General features: G+C 37.3%; 1 protein-coding gene across 2 annotated transcripts in view; it reads left to right on the plus strand.

Annotated features, from left to right (window-relative positions):
• Window positions 1-25,955, plus strand: part of CTNNA2 (catenin alpha 2) — a 513,312-nt gene that overhangs the window by 41,250 nt on the left and 446,107 nt on the right. For both annotated transcript variants that reach the window (XM_055797148.1, XM_055797149.1), the window contains exon 2: window positions 17,169-17,275. In XM_055797148.1, the coding sequence (XP_055653123.1) occupies window positions 17,174-17,275 (102 nt within the window). In that variant the 5' untranslated portion in view covers window positions 17,169-17,173. The remainder of the gene's footprint in view (window positions 1-17,168; window positions 17,276-25,955) is intronic.

Raw genomic sequence — 25,955 nt, forward strand, 5'->3', positions numbered from 1 at the left:
TTCTTAATAGGTTAGATTCATTTATGGATTTGATTAAATGTGCTCTTTTCAATGATGCATTATGTTGTTGCAAGGCTTATATAGCGAAGATTTATCCTTGGTTAATACTTCAGTTTACTTTGCTTACTTGGAATAAACCAGTGAAATTATGTAGAACTAATTTTTTTCTCCCCAAATTGTATCAGTGGTTACCAATCCTTGCTCAAACATTTCCTTATGATGCCAACTGTGTGGTAATGTTCCCAAATTCATATCTAGCTCTTATACAACAAGGAATTTCAAAGTTATGGAAGGTTCAATATTTCAAATTCACAATGAACTCAGGGGAAGTTGAAGAAGTGGTTCTAATGGAACAATATAAAGAAAAAAAATTAGTTAAACCCTAGTAAATTTCTGATGCTACTGCTTTTGTAAAGTTTTAATGTTATAGATGCTGTCACTAGAGATAACTCAAGGGAGACATAAGAAGATGTAAATAAAAAGAAACTGATGGAAAGGTGTCTTTTGTTGTTATTGTTCTGGCTTTTATACTACAGTTCCTTTTGTAACAAAGCTGAAGTTGGTAAGTTATCTGGTCATTGCACAAGCTATTTTTTCTTAGTAGCAGTCAGACATGTAAACACTTTAACAGAATGAAAGAAAATAGAAACAAGAAAGCTAGAAATGATTTGATAGAGTTTCATAATATCACCTCATAGATTATTAATTTTTCCCCCACTACAAGAGTTTCACAGTGTTGGGTTTGGTTTTGTTGGTGTTTTGTTATTTTTTTTGGTGGTTTTTTTTTTATTTTTTTGTTGTTGTTGGTTGGTTTTTTTTTTGTGCTGGAAAGATTAGAACAGTCGTAGTTTATTTGATACCTTTTGATTATAGTGTATTTCATAAATGTTAAGAATTTTTTAAAAAGTAGAAAAAAATGGCATGTAGTTTTAGAACAGTTTATTGAAAAGAAATGGGGGGGTTAATTTGGTAATAATTTTGTATTTGGAGAATAGCAATGTCTTTTATTTTACACTTACATTATAGTTAGTAGGTGACAAATTGAAGATAGCTGCAAGGGTCATCCAGAAATGAAGTGGAATATTCATTGCTAAGGCATTTATTTTTATTTGTCGGATCGTAGAATCATAGAATGGCTTGGGCTGGAAGCCACCTTTGGAGGCCATCTACTAGTCCAACCCCCTGCCATGGGGAGGGACATCTGCAACCAGACGAGGTTGCTCAGAGCCCCGTCCAGCCTGGCCTTGAATGTTTTCAGGGATAGGGCACCTACCACCTCTCTGGGCAGCCTGTGCCAGTGTTTCATTGGCCTCATCATAAGAAACGTTTTTGCATTATATCTAGTCTGAATCTGCCTTCTTTTAGTTTGAAATCATTACTCCTTGTCCTATTGCTACAGGCCCTGTTAAAAGTTTGTCTCCATCTTCCTTATAAGCCCCCCTGAAGTACTGAAAGGCCACAATAAGGTCTCACAGAAGCCTTCGCTTTTCCAGGGGGAACAACCCAAATCCCTCAGCCTTTCGTCACAGGAGAGGTGCTCCAGCTCTGTGATCATTTTCATGGCCTCCTCTGGACTTGCTCCAGCAGGTCTGTGTCTGTCTTGTACTAATGACTGCGGAGCTGGAGGCAGCACTGCAGGGGAGTCTCACCAGAGCGGGGCAGAGGGGCAGAGCCCCCTCCCTCGCCCGGCCGGCCACGCTGCAGGGGATGCAGCCCAGGGCATGGGTGGCTCTCTGGGCTGCGAGCGCACAGTGCCGGGTCATGCCCAGCTTCTCATCTACCAGCACCCCCAGGTCCTTCTCGACAGGGCTGCTCTCCATCCCTTCATCCCCCTTCATCAGCCTGTACTGATAGTGAGGTTGCCCCAACCTAGGCGCAGGACTTTGCACTTGGCCTTGTTGAACCTGATGAGGTTCACGTGGGCCCACTTCCCAGATTTGTCTAGGTCCCTCTGGATGGCATCTTGTCCCTCAGGTGTGTCAGCTGCACCACTGAGCTTGGTGTTGTCTGGAAATTTGCTGAGGGTGCACTTGATCCCTCTGTCATTGATGGAGGTATTAAACATTACTATTATATTAATTTCAAATATTGTACTGGAATGCTTCTCTATCCATGACACAGAAATGGGAAGAAAAAAAAAAAGTTTCAAAAGCAAAGTAGTTTCTTAATATCTGGTTTCAGAAGAGTTTGTCCTTTTATGTTAAGAAATTTAATTGCTGGTATGAATGTCTGAGTTCCTTTCTGTGACCTAAGGAAGTAATTAAATGATGTTAAATAGAATCCTATTTCTCAAAATGAGTTCAATTTCTTTTGAATTTTCTCATTAGCTACTGTCTTACCATTAAGTAATTGTGCAAGATCATCATGGATTAAATGTAGCATAGAAGTTTTAAACCTATATTGTTTCTTTTGAGAATGCATGAACTATTGAAGGTCCTTTAAAAGCTGGAACTAGAGAAGGGAAGAAGTGCAGAAAAAAATAAATAAATGATGGTTTGATTAAATTTGACATTTATTGCCAAACTAAGCTGATAGTAAGGAGCTGATCAACCTGAAGTGCACTAATAGTGGTCTTTATATTTTATTGCTGAAACAAGGCACAGGGGGCAGAAGGGGTTGTGTGTCAACCTCTATGGATAAGACAAAGGAAGAGGTCCTCATTTTGCCTAATAAGTAGTTCATGTATACATCTACATGATCTGTGTACATTGCTGATGTTTTTTCTCTCTCTTTTGGCACCAATAGCTCATAGTATTGTCTGAACCTCCCTCTTGACTTCTGGCGGCATGAGAGGCATTGAAAGCAATACCGCTGTATCGCTGCCTTTTAGATACTGAAGGAAAAAATGTCACCACCAGTTCAACACTTGAGTTATTCTCTGTGCCTCATTCTCAGTACTGATTCCTCACTTGCAGGAACATTGTAGATCTATGATATGAAGTCGTTTTCTTGAGTGCCTGTGTGCTAAGCTGAATGATTCCTCTACACACTTTTTTTAGTAAATGAAGCTGCTCATGCTTGAAAGGCAAATTGGAGCTGTCATCTCTGTGTTTACCCTATCTACTGGGTTACTTGATTCCTGATCTGCCCTGTCAGTGCAAAGCTGTTCCTGCTGTAATAGCTTGGCACCACGTACCCTCGTTATTTTGTCACACAAGAAGTGGAAAAGGAGTAGATTTATCTCACTCCAAAACGTTAGCCCAGTCTTTTATTTCCTTGGAGATCTCCTTATCTTCCTGGAGATTGTCTCCAAGTGATTTGTCTTTCTCTTCTACCAGAGTAGACAGTAGGCCAGGGTGTCAACAGCTTTAGACTCCATTTAATGAGGAGATTAAATGGTTGATGCCTCAGGGTAAAAGTCTAGAGAAAGCACTCAGCGCTACTTGCTGGACTGCCCTCCGAGCCTTGGGCAGCCTGCAGCTTAGGGGCTTCAGGTCAATCCGTTGGGGTGGTTTTGTTGTTTTGTGTTTCTTTTCCCCTTTCTTTCTGTTTCATGAATGTAGTGAGTTAATCTATGAGCTGATGTAAACTTCTAGCATCTGTAGTACCCTATGACAAGGAGTTCCAAAACCTTTGCTGATAACATGTAGGTTTTTTATTTGGCACTTTAGTAGTTTTGGTGTGTTCTTTTTTAATTGAAAAAGACAAAAGCAAATGACTTTTTCACTTTATCCATGATACTTCGGGCCTTGTTGGCTATATTGTATCCCCTCTCAGTCTTGGGGTTGGTGTGTTTTGTTTTGTTTTTTTTCCCCATAATGAAGATTTTAATCTATTTAGTTGTTCCCTGAAGTCCTTGATCATCCTTGTTGCAACTGTATTTCTGAGTTCTGCAATATTCTTTGTAGAAAAGTAATGGCCAAATAGTATTCATGACATGGGTTTATAATGGCATAATGGTGTTTTCCATTTTGTTCTCTTTCCCTTTCAGAATAATCCCTCACTTTATTTTTGGTTGCTACTCTGTGTTAAGCTGGAATTTACATATAGCTATTATAATTCACAGATTGTGTTCCTGGGTATTAATAACCACTTCAGAGTCCATCATTATGTATGTAATCAGGATCCTGGTCCTTTTTCCTGTTTTTTTAATCACTTCACATTTATCGAAGTTAAATTTCATCTGTCTCTTTCATAGCCATTTCAAGAACTTCAAAGCAATTCTGCTTGATGGCTCTTGTTTGGTTGGAAGGAAGGAAAAAGGGAGAAACAGCTAAATGGTAGGAGTATGTGGGTTGGCATTTTCCACTGCAGTACATGTTGTATTCAGTCCTGAGTTCAGTTAATTTATTGTCAGTAATTAGGTTTCTCAGAAACATAAGAGGAGGGGGAAAGGACATGAAAGTAAAGGAAAATAATAAAGCTTGGACTATCTATGGTTTGTTTGAATTATAAGAGTATGGTGGATCAGGAAGGCAGCATGAGATATAGAAACAAGTCTGGAACCCGTAGCATTACTGGAAACCTGATGCCTTCTTAAGAAGTAATGAATAGACGCCCAAGAAGATGTGTTATAATAGTGTTGGAAATGGACATTTTCAGGCTTTCAAAGACTTAGTAAAATATGTTGCTACCCAAGAGCAAGACCAAAGGAAAAAAATCTACACTGGAAGGATGCAGTAGAAAGGAGATACAATTGTTCATAAATCCCTTTCATTTTTGATGCTCTGTTTCTGAATTTTCTTTATTGTAATGGCCAAGCTGTGTTGTACTAAAATCTAGTTTTACTAATTCAAAGCCTTTGTAGTATTTTTGGTTTGCTTAATTGGAAGGAAAACTACAAGTAGATCTGGCTCAAAGTAGTGGTTGACCTAGGGCCCAATTACAGTCACAGTGATGCATCTGAGAAATTTTCTCAATCTGCAAATGTGGTATAGACTGACCACTAATTTTATGTGAACTGTCTTCTCTTCACTTATGGTCACATCATAGATATCAGCAGCTAATTAAAAAAAAAAAAAAAATGATTTTTCTAAAGATTTTTAGAACAATGACTGTAGAAGTTGTAGCTAGTATAGATAACGTCCATATGTATGACAATAGACTGACAAAAACTAGAAAATTACAAATTTGGTTTGTCACTATGGTTTTTGGTTCCCCCCCCCCCCCCCCCCCCCCCCAATATGTTGGTTAATAACACAAGTCTGAGGATATACTTTTTAAAAAAAATATTATTTTGGGCCTTTGAGAAGCACAATATTGTTGAAAGGCCATTTATATTCTGCAGATGCTTCAGAAAAAAAAAAGAATGATTAAGTCATGAAATGTATGAGTAGGGAAATTATAGAAGTAGTGTACTCTCATTTGTTCTTGGGATGTTTGATTCCTTCATAGATGAGGTGGGGGAAAAATGTTTAGCTATGAGTACTACACTGAAAACAAAAAAATATGGACTGATGGCAATACCATAAATATCGTGTTGCAACCTAGTGTGTTAATAGAATGGCTGAGTAGACTAGAAACAGTCACATTTAGTCTACTTTCAGATGTTAGAAAGCTGGAGCTGCTTGATAAGAATTAGTTTAAAAAATAGTATGGCACAGTGGGCTTATGTGAAGACAAATGGGGAATTCAAGGAGTGGGATGTAAACATGTAGTAAAACCCAACTGAACAAGAACAAAATAGCCACAAGGGACAAGCTTAAAGTGCTTTGTACATTGCAGCAGAACAAGTGATAGGATGCCATGGATTAGTAAAAGCAGGAGAATAACCTATTGACTAGATATTTGAATACAGTGTATAAAACAAAAACCGAACAAACAAACAAACCCCCTCAGGCTTAAAGAATGAACATACCACAATCCAGGACAAATGGTGATATTGGATACTTTTCATGCCTGTGCAATAAAGAGAAGTGATGATGACACTTGCTGCTATTGAATTATCTTCTTCGTTTTCTTTATTTCTACTCGGAGGACCCTAGTAAAACCCAAGAACATTCATGCATCACTATGATGGCTGGCAACATACACTGAAGTTATTAAAGATGTGGATCTCAGCCAAGTAAAACAAATTTGCTGTGTCAAAAATGGGCTTTTTTCATGGTAAGATACAAAGGAGGAAACTTTAAGATAGTGGTATGGTTAGGAAGTTTGTAGCAATGATAGTAACTTTTAATGCTACTGCTCTGTATGGAGAACGTAAATATCAGCTGTCATTAAATTATTATCTTTCCATCTCACTCCTGTAAGTAATCTTTTTAGCTAATGCTGGAGAAACATTGCTTAATATAAACAAACCCCAATGTGTGTGTTCTCCACATCAAATAATTTTCTGTATTTTACGAGTAGCTTTAAAGACACAGTGGGTTGTATCGTCAGTGCCAGTGGCTTTCCAGCCATATGAATTATATTGCCATGGAGCGTAAATCTCTAGATGTTACTGGCCTGTCTGGTCTGTACCAGCACATTTGTAATTAGTGGGAACTCTTAACTCTATATGCTTCTTATCTTAATGGAAAGTAGTGTTGTAGATTGTATACAGTGTTCACTGCTAGAGTTCAAGGGTTCTGGAATTCAGTTTGATAAAAGCTGAATTTAGTTATTGCTGGAGTGTGTGAATCAGCTTCTCGGGAAACCTGGTTATTTGTTGGGCACCATAAGAACCTTCAAAGCATTCACATGGCTGTACAGAATTTTCTGAAATTAGTCCAGATCCCACTTTCTGCTTTTGTTTTGTCGACCTCTTTATTATGTCTTGTGATGCATTTGAGGTTAAGTAGCAAGATTCTCCAGGTGCGATGCAGTAATAGTTTTATATTTTAATTGAACCAGGCATTTTCTCTACAAAACTTGAGCAGTGTGTTTTCATACACTGACAGAATGGCATGCTGGAAGGAAGAGATGTGATTAGTGTAATCACCTGTATAACATGCACCGTATCTTTTAATGGTCATTCGTGTTTAAAGTAATCCTTACCTTTGAGGCAGTGAAGTTCTGAATTTAAAATAAGCAGTGATGGAAAATCCATCTTGAGGTCCTTGCAAATTGCTCCCCATCAACATTTTCCCTATTTAAAAAAAATTTAATAGCTATTTATTTCTAGTAAAAACTTGTTTAATTTCAGCTTTCACTCAGTGGATTTTAGTATACCTTGGCCTGGATTAAGGAGCCTGTTACAAACATTTTTAATTCTTTACTTTTATGACCTCTAAAGTTACCTTAATTAAAAATCTATAAATCTATGATACTGATGGTAATTTTGTAACCCCTGTGTAATACTTCGTTAACAGATTTATGTGCCTACTTTTCCCATTATTTTGTGAGAGGGTAATGTTGAATTTACAGCCTTACTCTGAGGTTGTTCTGTCTTCAAATTTTAAGCAAAGGCACAAGCCTTTTCCCTGCTTTTCAGGAATGTCTTCAGTACTCCACATATTAAAGAAAGATAAGGAAAATTCAAAATTAGTCCAAACTTATAATAGATTAAAGAGAGAGGACAAGTGTTGGGAGGTCTGGTCCTCTTTACATTACATTTTTCCAAAGTGTATGTAGGTTTTCGGAGAAACTGCAACTTTTTTTTTTTTGTAAATGTTATTTTCTTTAAGCATGCCATCTACACTGTTCTGGCTTTGGATGTCATCTTTTATGTTAGTAATTGTATGTGTTCTCTGATTGTCTGCATTACTTACTTTTTGAATAAAGGACTGTTCTGAATAGGTAACACAGGCCTTTAATATCTTTATTAATCATTTCAGAATACCATGTCTTATACCACATTGTATTTCAGTATTTCCTAGCTAATGAAACTGCAGAAAATCCTGCAAACACACAGCTGGGGAAGACAGAAGATTTTGGATATCATCATGGATGGCTATGCATTGTGCTTTATTTAAAACATGCATCAGCATAAGAATAACATCGGGGGGGAGGGAAGAATAAAGCACAATTAGGCAATTTAGTTCTTATTCTTAAAATCTGTTTACATCATTATAGATTTTTACTTTGTCCTGGTTTTGGATTAGTGGAACAGTGGTAAATAATTATGGAATGGTACATGTGGCTTCTATCAGAATATGAGGCCTTTCTGAATGGGTTTGCTAGGGACAGAGCAACTTTCTTTACCATGCTTAAAGAAAGAGCAGATTTAATGAACACAAGGTTAGCTGATAAACTTCTCTAAGACTTTTGGGAATTTCTGAGGCAAGTGATGAACAGATTGACAAATGCAGATACCAGCAAAAAGTCAATGTGTGCATCTAGAAGTTGGTGGGAATGTTCAGAAAGATTATTAGTGGCCCTTAATATTAATTGCCAAAGAAATGTCAACTGTGCTTCCACAGGGCTTTGTTTGAAAGCAGTTCTGTTTAATGTGTTAATTATAGAATTGGAAAATGGAACAGCTCATTCTCGGTAGTTGGAAGCTTGTAGACTTTGCAAGGGCAAGGGGAGCATGTTGTCATCCAGTACATCACAGTGAAATTGTACAAGCTTTCAGCTGGTTTTATCTGTAGTTAAGATAACTAAAAGATTCTGTTCAGTGCAGGAAAATAGTGTTGCATCTGTAGGAACAAGAGCAAACCCCTCCTAATTAGAATAATTAATAGTTAGATAATTTAAAGCTTAATGAAGGAGAAAGACATGTAGAGATGATGTTAATAGTATTGCTGTTGTAGTGAAACTAGCAGGGAAATAGTCTCCTTAAAAAGCCAACCAAAAGTGCAAAAACCTCTAAAGCTTTGACTCTCCATAGGAAAAAATGCTAATTTTTTTTCATTTGAAAGTAACAATGGTAGATTGTATGGAATAAGAAGTTATCTGTCAGAGAAATGAAGAAAAGCTGCAGGGAAATAGAGGTAAGGTTAATTGTAGTTTCAAAGTATGAGGAATTGTAAATAGGATATTTTCAGTGAAAGGATGACCCCTATATGCAGTGGCAGAAGCTTCCAAAGTTCAAGAACTTTTATTGAATAACTGTTGGAATATGAGATACAAATTCTGTGTTGCAGAGGGAGCAGATGTGCTTTAGTTTATACCAGTAGTGCTTAATACTTCTCAGCTTTTGTAGAAATGTAAGCAGGTATTACCAACGCCAGTTTAATACAGTGACTTAAATACCAAGAGGTTAAATAATTTAGTCAATAAAAGTTTTTGGGTTTTGTTTTTCCCCCTGCAAGATATGAGATTAATATTTTCTTAAGAAGGAACAGGACTTTAACAAAGCTTTTATGATTTTAGTAATAAAAAGGAGAATAATTTCTGTAATTTGATCATATCTACAGTAATCTAAATGTCTTATAGAGGTATTACTTTGCTATATGTAGAAATTTGAAGTAATTTGGGGGGAAATATGGTGGAGAGAGAATGCAGAGCATAGGATCTGCACCAAGGACCTGATTTACAATAATTTGGTTTTCCTAGGCTTGCAGTGTGACCCTACCTGAACCAGCATCTCAGCAGCAGTGAGCTCAGAGACTTTGATCACGTCCAGAACTCCGTGAGAAGACTTTTATTAGCAGACACTGAAGAGCTGTGTGAATACAGAGTGATCTGTTGAGAAATCTTCAGTTGTGCAGAAGTAACTTGGCAATCTTTTGCTGGAACTTAGGCTTCCTTTTGGTATAGGTTCCTTAAAACCTTTTATTTCACTGAGCTTTTTAGGAAACTGTAAATGTTATTCAGTGGAAAAAAAGCATGTTATAGATAATGTAAGATAAAATATTTTAATGTAGACATTTTATGTATGGCTACTTAAAACAGCTTTGAAGCACTTTCATTGCTTACTCATCTTGGGGAAAATCACTTTTCACATCAAACAATTCTACTCCTAGTATTTACCACATCAATCAAATGCGAATCCCTCTGTTTTCTATCCTTCTTAGGGACAGCCCTCCCCAAAACACCAGGTTACTCATATAGAACCAACCATTAGATTTTTAGGTGTTTTAGGAATTAGGTATTGTATCTAACATCCTCTTAGAGTGGGGATCTTTTATATATTAAACTTCTCCAGAGCTGAATTCATAGTCCAGCTTCTTGCCCCAGAGTCCACAGACTGACCTCAGGTCCATACTATTCTTTGTCTAAACATCTTTTCAAATTGGGCCTGTTAGGAACTGGATGGAGCTCAGGGGTGTGCTGGACCAAGGGGGGCATAGGTTTGTACGACCACGCCTGACATCATGGTACCACGTTCCTCAAGGCCATCAAGGGCCATGCTGATGTGAGAGCCTGAACAGACAAGCGACCCATAGCTGTAGATGTGTGAGCCATTAAACTGGAATTATTTTTCTAAGGTTTATAGTAGATAAAAAAAATTTGGACATTGCATACAGCTCAGCTTTGCCCACAGTTTTGGAACATATTATCACTGTTTTTAGTTAAAGCAGAAGAACCCGCAGGTCATGCGGGTGGGTGTAGGTGGAACCTTTGTTACACTGACCCTTGTGCTGCAGTTTGCACCTTCCCTGCGAGTTCTTCATGGTCGCTTTGATTTCTGGAGGCAATTTGCCCTCCCGGATCAGACAGGTCTTGGTGTAGGCAGTTGCTCCCAAGACTGAGCTGGTTAATGTGACTGAAAAGTGTGAATGACTCAGCCATGCCTTTTTATAGCTTTTGTGTTTCTGTGTCAGGGCACTCTATGGTCACCTTCCCCCGGCTTTGTTGCCAAGGTAATCTTCCCCTTGTCAAGGCCTTTTCCCTCCTCACTTGATGGTTTGTTGGCTAGAAGTCTGGCTTTGCATGATGGGCTGCTTCCATTTGAGAACATCATTTTGTTGAGGCCAGACCAGAATCTCAGCCCATGGAGGTGGAGGGTTAGCAGAAGCGGAGAGGGCTGTGAATCCAAAAGGAAGCTGAGAGCTTAGAAGGGCTCAAATTAAAAATTCTCTGCATGGTTAAGCTGGGGAGTGGGGTCTAGAGGTTTATTTTGGCTTGGGTTTTCCTGCTTAAGTTTTAGGCGAGAAGACAAAAGAGTCATTTATGAGACAACATAAATAAATATGCCAAGAGCTGGTTGTTCAAACATATGGAGACGTATTCCTCCAAACCATCCTGCTCCACCTTTTTTTCTTTTTTTATTTTCTTTCCTTCTTCATCTTTTTTTAAGAAAGGTGATGGGAACTGCCCATGTCAACTGATCGTTTCAGCCAGATCTTCTGGAGGCTGTACTGGGCTGTCATTGACTAATGATAGGTGCTTTTATCTGTAGAAAAGGGTGTTCTCTATTCCCTTTTCCATTGCTCTCTTACTCGTCATTGTTAGTCTCCGTCCCCGTAGCATTTCCCCTGTATTTTGCTTCTTTGCAAGTTTTATGCACTTATTCTCTGCGTCCTTCTGTCTCTACTTGTATTCTTGCATTAGTAGAGACAGAGAATGGGCAAATGGATTGAGAATAGTGTTGGAAACCAGGTTCTCTTGAGTATCGGAGCTCTTGGAATGGCACTTTATCTGTTCACGTCAGGTCACAAGGTATGTCTGCATTGCTCAGTGCTGCAGATAAACGTAAGGTAACAGCAGAATCTCAGCTGTATATACCAACAGGTATGACTGCGGTCTTCTGCCAGCCAGGTCAGCCAAGTGGTGGAGTTTCTCGGGCTGCGTACGTTGCTAGTGTTTCTAATGTCTGAGCTAGTTTGTCCTGTGCTCCAGCCTGCCCTGTACCTATACGAGGTAATTCGGAGCCAGCTCACGCATCCTTAATGTCACACTGTTGTACTCTGTAACCATACTCAAGGATATAACCATTCACATTTAGATTTCTAGCTCCCAGTGAAGTCAGTCAGGATTTTTCCATTTCTGTCTCAAGAGACTGTGTATCCTGCTGCAAGGAATTCCCATATTCTTCACATAAGTCTGTCTCTGTGTACAGAGGTGTTTGTTTTGACATCGTTCTCAGTCTAAGGATGCAAACCAAGAAAACGCGGAGTATCTGTCATTCAGTTTCTCAGTCATCTTAAACCAGTTTGTGTTCGTGCTGCTGCTGAAGAGGCAGTTCTGTCTTCCCCTTCACCTCTGCTGCCGTATTCAGAGCTTTACTTGTTACTGGCGCCGTCACACGCGTGCCTCCCAAGTCAGGCAGGGAACTGAAAAATTGTTTTTCTTCTGTAGGATTTAGTTAGAGCTCAACCATCTTATGTTCCTGATGGAATTCATAGCACTGTTACAAAACACAAAGGATGGAAACATGCAGGAGGAGCTGAACTGGCCTCTACTGTGGAAGATCAGGCTGGTGTAAAGCACATGCCCCATCAGTCTGGGCATGGGGACTGTAAGCCAAGATGGTAACTGATGTGGGAGAATCCTTTGTAAAGCTTTATTTTTTTTCTTTTTATATATAAAATCTTTTTTATATATAAATCCCTTGAGGTATTAGGGCTATTAAAATTTAATATCTGGAAACAAGGGCTAAATTATTATTATTTTGCCTTTACCTCCTCTCAAGTTACTAACTTTCCACCTTGCTGGACACCTTTCTTTCTCGTCAGTGAAGTTCATTTTTTGCCTTCTAGTAGCAAACATAATGTTGGAAGTACAGACTTGTGATGCCAGCATTGCCAGTCTGGTATTGTCACCAGATTAATGTTGCAGATTTGCTATGAATCAGATAGAATGGGTTTTTACTTCATTCTGTATGAAACGTTTACCAGCTGTCTTTCATGTCTGCAATGGCATTGCAGATGTGAACTGGACTAACATCTGTTGGTTTAGAGTTTTTCTGGCCTCAACTGGAGACCTGTTCTAGGCTAGCAATGTTTATATTTCTAAAAAATTATCAGTTTGCTTTGGCAAATGTTGCTTTTGCTCACGTAGATTTAAAATATTTCCATTTTGCAGCATAGAAATGAGGTCCAGTGTCACTTGTGAGCAGTTTTTGACCATCAGAATACACATCTGTGCAAGCTGCAAGGGAAGTGGATCTATTGTATGGGAAAACAATATGCTGTAGTGTGATAGAGAAAAAAGTAATTTCAGGTGCAGAGTATTTTGGTTTTGTAGAATGTTTGAAAAAGTAAAATTTTGCTGTGTGAAAAGGTTGGTGATAAGGGTGATGTGGAGTTAGATTTTTGGTGACTGTTATGTTAATGAAGAATTCCACTGATGTGGAATTTGGCTCAAATACCGGTATCCACTCTAAAGATTTCTTGACTGAAGTAAATACTTTCTTTACAGACAGGCTTTGAAGACAAACTGCCTAAACAAATGTTCACATTGAATGCTAGTTACCAGACCAGGTAGAGACATTTCTGTATTGCTGTATTTAGGAAAAACTAAAAGCTTAAAACAAGAGACAAACGTATTTCAGACCATGCAGAAGGATAAAAAAGCAAAGTTAAGAAATGGAATTCCTGAAATATATTCTTGAAAAAGGGTGGAACTAGTTTCAGGATTAGAGCTGCAATAATCTCTATATTTCTTCAGCAGTACTACTACAGTGCTATTAACATAATTTATTTATTTAATGATATCAAATTTCAAATATCAGGATGCCAGTTGGCAATATATGTGAACAACAGAAATTAAGTTTCACTGAAACTTTCTGCTAAAAATATTTTCTTAACTCTGCAATCACAAAACCACCATGTGAGCTTTATTTCAATGAGACTTACCCCAAAGAACAATCAGTACGTGTTTCTAAATTAGAGGCTGAAACTGAGATGAGAAACCTAATTTCACATTTTGAAGAACAAATTGATTGTTTTCTGTTATGTTACTGAGTACTTAAAAAAATGACCGTAACTGGGAAACTCCAGGGGTAAGCAAACGATTACTAAAAAAATACTTTAGAAAACAAGGGATATCAGTCTAGTCTAGAAGGTAATGGGAAAGGAGATATCTTTCACTTATGTGAAATATCTATTTTACTAGTGTTTTCTTCTATCTAACATAATAGACTTTTATCTTTATACGAAAAATATTATGCAATACCATTATCCTCTGCTCACACAGGTTATCTCACTCACTAGTACTGTGCAACCCTAAGTCAGGTGTAAGCTATGAAGCATTTTGTTTTCAGTGAAATACTTAAAGCTACTGGATTTGGGAATATTTGGTCTAATAGGCATAAGATATCGTTAGTGTATTTTCCTTTATCCAACTGAGCGGTCCCTGTTCACCTGTTCACATTAGGGATATCATTGTAGAAATGGCAAGGAAGAAATATTCCATCTATTCATATACATAGACTTGGGCAGGTAACTTCTTTTTAGTCTTTTGTCATTTAAAAATGCTGTTGTGACAGCAGCTGGAGAAATGTTGAGTAAAATGCTTAATTTGACTTTTTAATTATTTGCTTTTGTGGGGTAGATTTTACTGCAAATGAAAAACTTTCTTACGGGTTTTTCGTAAGGCTCTCTCTTGTATGTATTCTTTTTATAGTTGAAAGTATTGCTCACCCTTTCATATTGAATTCTGAAGGATATTTTTTCTATTTCTTACTTAAGGTTGACACTGAGGCAGTGTTCTGATTGAAAAAAGTGACCATCCAGGTTATCTTTTATGTCAGCTTTATGATTGCCATCCGCTGAAATTACTTGGCTTATGTAGGCTTTGGACTATGTTACAGCTTTGGATATATTTTTGTATAACGAGAGGTGTATGTTTCAGTACCCATGTTAATAGTGAGGACAAGCGTGCTTATTAAAAAGAATGAAACTGTATTTGACACATTTAAAAGTATCATAACTCATAAATTATTGACTAGAATAACTGTGTACTGAAAACATACTTCTAGAATACACAGGCCAACTGGAGTAGCAACGATGTTACATGAAAAAGAAAGAGGTTCTGTGAAAGATGATTAAACATTGTTGGAAAAATGAGGATAGCTTCCCCATTAACCATGTTTACAGCAACTAGAAACTGTCTAATGATTTTCTTTAATCGCATGTATGGGAGTTTTCAGCATTGTAAACCATGAAACCTAATGATTTTTTGCAGAAGGGTGGAAACTGGATAGCAATGTAGCACACACTAGATATTATCTGATAATTCTACCAAATGTTCGCAAATGAGAGAAGGCTGAGAGCTGGTTTGATATGTGATTTATAAATACATTGATTAGGGGATTCTGATACGCCTCTCTTTTTGAGCAAGTATTTTAAGTTGCCTTCTAGTAACATGGTTTTTTGCAGACTGTGAATGACTTTTGCATAGCCTTACTAGCATTTTAATTTTGGGTGATAGTAATTAGTCAAGACATTCTCCTGAATAAAGCAGTAAAAGCAGTACAATTTATTTTGTATATACTAGATAATGTTGGTAAGTACTGAATACATACCTTATTGAATCAAGCTTTATGAAATGGATTGTTATTCAAGGAGCAATAGCTGAACTTCTTTTGATTTTGTTCATTGAATTGTGTGGTGACTTTTAATTTCATTTATTTATTTTTTAATTACTGAAATTCTCATGTCAGTTAAACTTAGTTTTCTGGAGAAAACAATTTTAAACTTTTGCGATATTGTACACAGAGGGCTTGATTTGGATCTCACTTATGCACCATACAATATGATGATATTGGTTTGTCTTTACCTGCTAGAGTTCTTATGGTATTCTGGGTATTTGGAACTACAAATTTTTAATTTTAATTTTAAAATGAAGGGAAATATTTAAACCAGAATTATTTAAAATGAACATTTTTATCACATTTTCCTGTGGGGTTTTTTGTTGTTTGTTTTTTATTGTTTTTATTGTGGGCAAATTAGTTTACACGTGGCATTACTTGTCACCAAATACTTTTATCACTTTCCAGCTCAGTGAGGTGCATTCTATGTCTCTTACAAACTGACAGCTGGATTTTTCTCTATCTGGAATTTGAAATGTAAAGTCCACTATCTTGAAAAATTCATGAAGACTTAAATTGGCAAATAAAATGACAGCAACTTGCTGCTGCCTTTGTTTTAGGGCTTGTTTAGGCTTTTAAGCCTAAAATGGTCTGGAGAATGCTTATTTTGTTTTTAAGCAAGTACTGCCATTTTAGGTGTAAAATTAAGGAAGCCTGAATGCTGTGGGGAAGTTTTACTCAAAAATCGGAACAGGCTTGTTGAATTTGTTTTATTTGTTGTGTTGGTGGGTTGACCCTGGCTAGCTGCTACAAGCCACACTCTTACTCCCCCCATCCTCAACGGGACATGGGGACAAAATATGAAAACATTGTAGGTGGAGATAAAGACATTACAGTCATTTACCAGTTACCGTCATGGGCAAAACAGACTTGAATTGGCAAAAAATAATTTATTTTATTGCTAATTAAAATACAGTTCGATCATGCAGAGAAAAAAACCACCCCCCTCCCCCCCCTCCCCCCCCCAACAAGCACCTTCCCCCCCCCCCCCCCCCCATCCCCCCCATATTTTCTTGGTCTCAGCTTCATTCCTTCACTCCTGACTCTTCTGCTTCCTTGCCTTTCCTGCCCAGAGCAGTCCAGGGGGGCTGGGGAATGGGGGTTGCAGTCAGTTCACACTTTCCCCCTGCTCCAGTATGGGTACTTTCCATGGGCTGCAGTCCTTCAGAATGAACCTGTTCCTGCACGCGCTCTCCATGGGATGCAGGTCCTTCAGGACTTATCTGTCTGCTGCTGCATTGGGTTCTCCATGGTCTGCAGTAATATCTGCTCTGATGTGGTTCTCATAGGAAATTCCTGCTTCACCATGGACTTCTCCATGGGCTACAGTGGAACCTCTGCTCCAGCACCTGGAGCACTTCCTTCCACTTTGCCTTCTTTGACCTTGGGGTTTGCAGGATTGTTTCTCACACTTTTTTTGCCTCACTCCTCGAATTGCCATGCAGTGTTTTGTCCTTTCTTAAATGTGTTTTCCTAGACATGTCACCAGCATTGCTGATGGGCTCAGCTCTGTCCTGTGGTGGCCCCTGCTGTGCCCAGCAAGGGGCAGCCCCTGATATCTTCACACAGAGCCAACCTTGCAGCCCCATCACTACCCAAACCTTGCCACGTACACCCAGTGCAACATGTATGCAGCATGTTAGGGTGTCTATTCTTAAGGGGTATAGGCGAGGAAAAGTTTTTAAATATGAACATTTAAGCACTTGGTGGATGTGGCAGTGGCGCACCTGGGAATTCTTGGGAGCAGCGGAACACTAGCAAGATTATGGAGAAGTATTTCATATATGAACAAGAACAGCATATGTGGTATTTTCTAAATAAACTCTGCAGTATTTGGATATTACACTAATAATGCATGGATGTTGTGTCATTTTGTCTGTTCTAGGGAGTATGACTTCTGCAACGTCACCTATCATTTTGAAATGGGACCCCAAAAGTTTGGAAATCAGGACTCTCACAGTAGAGAGGCTATTGGAGCCGCTCGTTACCCAGGCAAGTATCTTTGACTTGTTTTGCGTCTTCCTCTAGCCTGATACTATATTTACTCATTTTACATAATTATATAATAATCTTTGATAATAAAATCTTGAACAGTTTTTGTTCGTGATCTCTTGTGGAGAGCTCTGTTTAAAAATGTTTAGAGGATCTTGTTCTAAATAATTTATAGTCTCAAAGTATGAGCAGGTATACAGTAGCAACAACTATTTACTTATGTTTGTCTTAAAGGCAGTTTAGAAATTTATGAAACCATCAACTTTAAGACAGGGATCTGATTGAGCCCATACTCTTGTTTTATTATTATCCCATAGAGGACAGGTTCACATTAAAAACAAAAAAACAACCAAAAAAATACAGAAACTTCTAAAATCTGTTTCATTTTGTGCCGCAATGGATTAGGAGTGTATGCTCAACCAGTTACCTTTTGACTGAGTAAAATTAGCTAATAGAGGCAAAAACATTTTCCAGTGGTCTAAAAAGAGCAAGGTGAAAGTGATGCTAGGTGACATGTATAATGTGTATAATAGTGCTATCCAGCTTTTAGCCAGGTAGACCAGTTTGTTTATTGTCAGAGCAGATTTTAGTATTTCTATGCACAACACGTTTCCTGTGTCTGTACAAATTTACATGTGCTGTGAGTGCACGCACGGGGGCAGGAGCTGTGCTGCCCAGAGAAATATGGCAGTGGACATCAAACTTCTGTCAGAGCAATTTGCTGAACCCATGGCCCGGTGCTTTTCTGTTCCTGAGTTGCCATTAATAATGGGAAACTGGTTACATAATTTTATTCTAGTAAGCTGCAAGATGGGTAGCTCCATTATTTAAAACACATAAGTCATTTTTCTTCGAGGAATGCTCATTATATTAAAAATTAATTCCAGCTAACCCCATCTGTCCATCCACCTGCTACTAACAATTTTGTCCTAGACATTGTGGTTCTTGAGATTGGTCTGCTGGATAGAAATGTAGGCTGCCTTTTGAGTGTGAGAACAGACCTGATGTTTTTGTTTTCAGAATAAAACAGAGATAAAATATAGTTACTCTTTTAGTTCCTCAAAACCGAAGTCTCCGGCTGGGTCCTATGCTGCTTCCAGTGAGTCACTCTCTAAGGAAATTACACCTATCCTTTGTTTTTGAAAACATTGTTATCTTTCTGCAAATTATTCTGGACATGTAAATCTCTAACAATGTACACACACAACTTTACAGACTCAAAGGCAGAGAGATGTATGTTTCATTTCATATAGCTGTTGGTAACATGGTAATTAACTTCCATTATAAACCTCGATAATTTTATTGTTGATATGGAAGATGGACTAAAATCCTGAATTCATTTTGATACCAAATGAAAATGAGGTTACCAGCTCTCTGTTATTCCAATACTGTTGTTGGCATAGAACTTGAAGCTGCCATGAACTATGATCTATTGTGAAAAGAACAAATTACGGAGTCTTTTGTGTGTGAATTTCCTGTTTTCCTTTCTTTTCCAACACTTTACCCAGAAAAAGGAGTACATCAGCCAAGAAGTGAAAGTACCATTGAAGTTGCATAGTTTCTCAGGTTGCTTGGGTTAACTTTTGGTTTTGCTAGATTTGTCTGATAGCATGCTTCAATGAATGTAAATAAAGAAATAAGTTGTACTACAGGGTGTGGATTTCTTCAGTGGTGGAAACTAAGGTGCCCCTTTGCCACTGATGGTGGAAAATGCAGTGCAGTCAAGAGTGGGTAGAGAAATACTGGGCTGTTTTTTATTCAACATTTATGAATATTTCTGTTCAGATTTCTTCATTTCATAGGTTTTTAGATAGAATGGACATATACAAAAACCTTCTGAACATGTAATTTAATTTATTGTATTGAGAAATAAGTAGTTTTACTTATTTTCTGTATTTTGAATCCAATATATTACATTTGACTAAAGCCTGGTTTTGTGAGCTGCACAAACATAATCACAAAAGCTTCAAGTGATGAGAAATGCGCTACCTTCAGATTGTGTTCATCTGTTGCATTTTTAGCTTAAGTTATTCAGCTGCTCTTTCTGTTTTTCTGAGATAAGTTAATGATCATCCCAGTTTAAAGGCTTTTCTTTTTTTCTGCTTAACATTGTATACACAGTCTGGTCAAGTCAAGAAAGTATCTCATTTACCTCTGTTTGGGCTTAGATTGCAATCCGCCTGTGCAGTGACAACCTTCACAAGATACTACATGCACATTCCACATGCAAAGATTTTGATCTCCTTAAAAAGTTTCAAAGCACTTTCCTTTTAAAGAGGACACCTAATTTGAAAGTTTATCTTGGGAAATAAATAAAAATGTAAATATTTAAACCCCGGTCAGTTTGAATTCTGAAGTCCACCGTAGATTCGTAAGAGCTGGTGACTACAGAAATCATGGAGATGTGAAGTTCTTCTGTAAGTCATTAATTGCAGGTAACTGAATAGAGGGGAGATTTAATGGCCACAAAATGCAACAGAACTGTGCTGCAAAAGTTCCTGAGCAGCCTGATCTGATCTTGAAGGCAGCCCTAGTTTGACCAGGAGTTTGGAGTAGATGGCGTCCTGAGGTTCCACACAGCCGAAATTTGATTCTGTGATTTCCAAGACAAATCCATGTTTTATTTTGGCATTTACAATTGAATATTTAAAGTGCCCTCTTGTTCTCCAAGTTGGACATGATTTTGGAAAATGCTTGAAAAACCAAGAATGGTTGTACACAACTCTTTGGGCTCCAAAAATGCTAATGAAGCTGCTTGTATCAGTGTGTGTGGGGGGGGGCGTGGGGGGTGGGTGTGGGTGTGTGTGGACTCTGAGCTAGGGTATAAATAGGCATGTGGGTGTCAGATTTTCAAATGGTGGCACCTCCACTGATTTCTATGGAAATTTTGGGGAGTAATGCAGAAATGCATTGTGGATATGAAAAAGAACACTTCTGTGTGCCAGTAGAATGGTGCATTAAAACTGAATTTTAGACAAGCTCATTAGTGTTCTGGATGAGAAAATATGGATAACCTGTGAATTGATTTAAAAGAAATTATAAGACAAGAAGGCTGTCTGAGCTGGAGGCAAAAGAAAAAAAAAAAAAAAAAAAAGTCCATTAACTGATCATGAGAGTGCATTAGAAATGACAGAATTGCATTTATTCTAGGAAGCCCTGAACTAGCAAACTAATTAAAACTTTCTCTGGCTTTCAGAGACGTAAGAGTATTATAGTTTGCTGGAGTACCTATTTTCCCAGTGCTTGTTGTCATGTTTAAAGAGTAGCAGATATGCCCTGCCACATGTCTTTTATCACATTACCATTATTGAGATTTTGTAAGAAATGCACAATTGAACAATTTATTAGAACTTCTTTTCTCAGCCATATTGAATATAATAATTGAAATATGTTTTTTTTTTTTCTCTGGCATCAATGTCAAAATTAGCTAAAAGTATAAGGTATATGTATTCATTGCTAGCATTGTTTTCTGAGAGTTTATAATAGCTAATCCTTTTTTACTAGAAATCTTATAATTTTTAATTCTATAAAGTTTTTATAAGGAAACGTATAACTTGAAAATATATCCTCAGGGGTTACTGCCTCTTATTCTCACCCTCATGCATAGTAACCAAAATGAATTACAATTTCATTTGTTACACTGTGGTTGGTTTCTTAAAAAAGAATTACACTTTTAGGAAGGGCATAAGAGCCATTCCGTGATATTTTATATGCAGATGGAAAATAGTATTTGTGGAGGTTGCCCACAAGGACTCAGAGGATTATTTTTTATTTTTCCCTGGTGGTTTTGCAAAATAATTAAATGCAAATGGATGCAAGTTATATATATTAAGGGGGCAGGCAGGAAGAAAAACGTCCATAAACCAGCAACATCAACACAACTTTTTTTTTTTTTTTTTTTGAAAACACCAGAAATATTCATGTGTGAACAAAGGGGTGACAATATGAAGGAGTTGTGTATAATTTCTGAAGCTAAGGTTTGCTCTTTTGATAAGATTTCAGTTTCCTAGTGTCAAGCTGTAGTTCTATTCATTAGCTTTTCCTAGGTATTCTAAGTAGCGGTGTGGTTGTTTTACAAATATGCCTTTATTACAAGAGCCGTGCAGCAATTGTGCCTTTTAGCATCTTTATATTTTTGGACTACTCTGTATTGTTACAGCATATTAACAGTAATGTGAATAATGGTGAGTGTTCCTGTTGCAAATTTTTCATGACTGATTGTTTTCCTTCAGTATGGCACATTTTCATCCTAGATTTTCTATAAAGAGACAATTCTGAATTACAGTGCATGTTTTGGTTTTTTTCCCCGATAAATTTAAGATGCCCATTACAGTAACTTAAAATGAAGCAATAGTATGTTGTAAGGCAGGTAAAAGTAAATGATTAATGATTTTTCTTTTTTTGGTACATAATATCACTTGGTAAAATTAAGTACCTATATCTATAAAATAAATGTCATTAGATAAAATTCCAAATAGTTTTAATTAATACAATTTATTTAGGAGATCATAATAATTACAGCTGACATTATACTTCATGAACTTGTGCCTAATGTAAACCCTTGTGCAATGTGTATGGAAAATGGACTAATTTCTATATTACCATGGAAAATATAAATATATTCCCAACCCTTCCTGTTAATTGGATAGTATTTATATTCAGTGAACCTTGTTTTGTTTGCATTTCAACCCTAAATCTGGTGTGCAAACGAATCTCCACAGGAAATACATAATTTATTACTATTGTCAGGGAGCTGCATCCAAAACACACCTGTGTGTGTACACAGCCGGCTTTCCTCTTGGAGGGTTTGTGAATGCGGTTGCATGTTTCAAAGAATTTTGGGAAGAGTTGAGTAAGTGGTAATGGAGCACTGTATGCCTGATACACGTTCTACTTGTTTTCATTTTTGAGCAATTTTTCTATCTGATAGATTCAGCTGAAGTCATCTTCAAAATAGATCTAAGGGAAGATGAATTATAAAAGCTTATTTTTTGATCATTCGAGCTCAATCCAGCTGTGTAATAAGGTCAATATTTTTTATTTTTTTTTTTACTTGAACACTATTCTGCCAATTGTGAAGTTAATTTCTTTTTGAGCTCCGTTGCTGTCAGAACACTCCCAGATCTGTGGTGTTACTGGGAGTGCAGGAGGTTGAAGTGCGCATCAGTCTTCTCTGTCCTGGGCTAATTATGTGATGGCCGTTCATGTCAGGGAGTTGAAGATGTATCCTACCAGAAAATGAATATGGAATTTTTCATTTCTATCTAAAACTGAACTTTAAACATTATTTATGAAGTTATTCTGTTGAATAGCAACAGAATCCACCTTACTTTCTCCAACATTATGCTATGTATTGCTTAAAATGATTTCTGAACTAGAAACTAGGAGGTGCCTGTTTTCTTCAGGTTTTTGTGGTTTTTTCCATCCGTTAGAATCTCCAAGAAATATCGGCTGCGTTTTGGCTGTCACTGTTTCTTCTTTGCCATGGGATTCACTAACATCTGTGCCTTTGCCAGCTCTAGTTGGGATCTTAGTATGGAGACTTTGTGCTGGCTAAGAGAACCTTTAGCTAAATTTTCTTTCTTCTACTTTTATGGTTCTTTGCTTGAAAACTCTGTACTATCTGTAGTATGTAGTGCCCTGTAGGGTCTGGACCTTGTCAGTCTATGCCTCCCAGTGATTCTATTCACTGTTTAAAGGAGCTTGTGTATGTGTTTGGACTTCTGAGCTTATGTGTATGCAGGTTAGCATTTTCTGGGGGAAGACTGAAGGCATGGAGGGCTTTAGATCTCTTTAGGGAAGAATTAGTGCAAGCAATTGCATAGCTGAAGTCTGGGAAAGTCCGTGATACTGTCTTCATCCTCTCTGCAGAAATAGTACAGCCTGGGGTTTTGAAACTTGTCCAGCAATCTTCCTAAGCGTATTCTTTTCTCGCGTGCAGTTTTCTTGCAACTGTTTCATGGGAGAGTTTTCAGAGAACAGTGTTCCTGCCTGGGATTTCCAAACTCTAAGCAAGAAGTTCCAACTAATATGAATAATTATTGTAATATCTGTCTTCTACTTGTGTCCTTGAAGATGTACAGCAAGATGCAGTGAAGCAGAGCTGAGCCTTTTCCTGTCCTCAAACACACAACTCAGCAGGTTCTTAACAACCCTGTTGATTTAATCGGGGTCACGGCTGTAGAAGGGGAACATCTAAAGGTTTTGAGAGAAAACTGGCTTTGGTTGCATTTTTAGTTGATTCTTTTCAGTTTGCTTGAAAAGCAGCTATACATTTTGTTTTTTCAGAGTATCTTGTGAGCTACATGTCAGTTCCAAAAATTCTCAGAGTCAACAAATATATTAGCAAATTGCAGCCTCTTTCTTTTATGTCCAAATTGCTAATTAAAGCAGGATCAGCTTATCTTTTAAGAGGTGGTTGCATAGTTAGTAGTTGGTGGCCTTGTTATAAAAGAAGTAATGGATTTTCATTTTGGCTGATAAGCACATTCTTGTTGGTATCATAAACTGATACTTATTAAAAGTGCTTGAAACATTTTTTTCCAGTGGTTAAAATAAAAGACTTCAAAATTATTGCAGCAGATATAACTGCTGATATGATAATTTATATAACTAGAATAGTTCTCAGTTTAGGATATATTTATAATGCGATTGAGTGCCTTAATGGGGGGTAACTTGAAAAAATGTTTTTAATATCACCAAATGTAAATCATATGTATGAAAAATAAGTAATATCAATGATGTACGATATGAGCAGGGCGTTGGTAGGGTTTGCTAAGCAGCAACTTCGAAAGAGCTGTTCTGGTATCCAACTGAATGTGAGCTCATAGCAGCAGAAGTTAATATGATCCTAAGGTGGATCAGCTGATGGGTAGACAGTAAGTGTAGAGAGGCATTATTATTATTCTAATGTAGCATTAATGAGATTATTACTGGAAGGATTCCCCATTCTCAAAAAAGATGTTGACAAATTGGAAGGAGATCAGAGAGGAATTACGTAAATGATTCAAGTTTTGTCAATGGCAGACTAAAGACTCTGGATGTATTTAATTTATATGCAGGCTTATCAATAAAAAAAAAGTCTTAAATTAGCATAGACTTTAAGGCTATTTCTGCTGGTACTTACAGTGTAAATAATATTCTAGAATTAATTTAAACTGAATTGAACTGGGATTCACACCCGGAAACTAAAACATCCCAATGTTAAACTGATTTTTAGTAGGAATTTTGGAGTAAGTTTTTACAGGAGTAGGCTGTAGTAAGTTAAAAGGTATTATGATCTTAACCTGTGTACATTTGTGTATCAGCAAAAAGCTTTTTTATAGTGAAGGGTTTTTTTCAGTCTGACGAAATCCTCTGGCTGGAAAATGAAACAATAAGTAAATATAAACTAGAAATGAGATGTAAATAAAATACAAGCTGGAATAATTCTTTTAGAATGATGGGCCACTCTGTTACGACATGCTTTAAGTCTGCCAGGAATTACAAAACTGGGAAATGAATTACTGGAAGAACAAAAAACTGCAATAATGGGACTTCTAATGTCATGAATCAGGGAGGAAGCAGGAACAGGATTGTTTGTTCTCTTTCATAGATTGGATTTGCCAGGAAAATAAATACACAACCTATGTGATTAAATATGTATGCTTCAAATGACTTTGGAAGCAATTTGGATATTAAATTTGTAATCTGTCTTAGCTTCATTTTTGAGAGTGATGTAAAAATCTTATTTGCTTCCTTATTTTTCATTAACTTAATTTTATGTATGTCATCAATCTGCAAAAATTAGAACAGCTACAAAATAATCCTGATTACAAAAAGAGTACGCTAATTACAAGATTTTGCTTTGAGGTGTTAATTAACCTAATTATAATTGAATCATGTTCTGAAAAGCAATGGCAATTTTAGTTCCATTTCCCTTCAATACATATTTCTGAAGATTGGCTTATTTATTTGCAGTTCAAAGAATTCAGGTTATGGATAGATGGATGACTTTATTTTAAATTTGTTTGTTTGTTTGTTTGTTTGCTATGTTGGTTTCTTTGAAATACTGATTCTGTTGAAATACTGATTCTGTTGGGTGTGCACCTTTGTCCTGGTTTAGGCTGGAATGGAGTTAATTTTCTTCCCAGTAGCTGGTACAGCACGGCCTTTTGGATTTAGTATGAGAATAATGTTGATAACACGCTGATGTTTTAGTTGTTGCTAAGTAATGCTTACTCTAAAGGATTTTAAAGTTTCCCATGCTCTGCCAGCGAGGAGCTGCACAAGGAGCCAGGAGGGAGCAGAGCCAGAACACTGACCCGAACTAGCCAAAGGGCTATTCCATACCATAGAACGTCATGCCCAGTATACAAAATGGGGGGGCGTCTGGCCAGGAGGGGCCAATTGCTAGTGGGGGACTGGCTGGGCATTGGTTAGCATTGTATTGTGCATCAATTATCTTCCTTGGGTTTTCTTTCTTTCTTTTTTGTTTTCTCCCATTTAATTATTATTATTACTATTATTATTACTACTGTTATTAAACTTTATTTCAATTATTAAACTGTGCTTAACTCTCAGGTTTTACCTTTTTCCAATTCTCCTCCCCATCCTGTTGGGGGACGGGGTGGAATGGGTGAGCAGCTGCTTGGTACTTAGTTGCTGGCTGGGCTTAAACTATGACAACCTTTTAATGATT

This window comes from Falco peregrinus, chromosome 2, assembly GCF_023634155.1.
Source record: "Falco peregrinus isolate bFalPer1 chromosome 2, bFalPer1.pri, whole genome shotgun sequence".
NCBI classification, from domain to species: domain Eukaryota; kingdom Metazoa; phylum Chordata; class Aves; order Falconiformes; family Falconidae; genus Falco; species Falco peregrinus.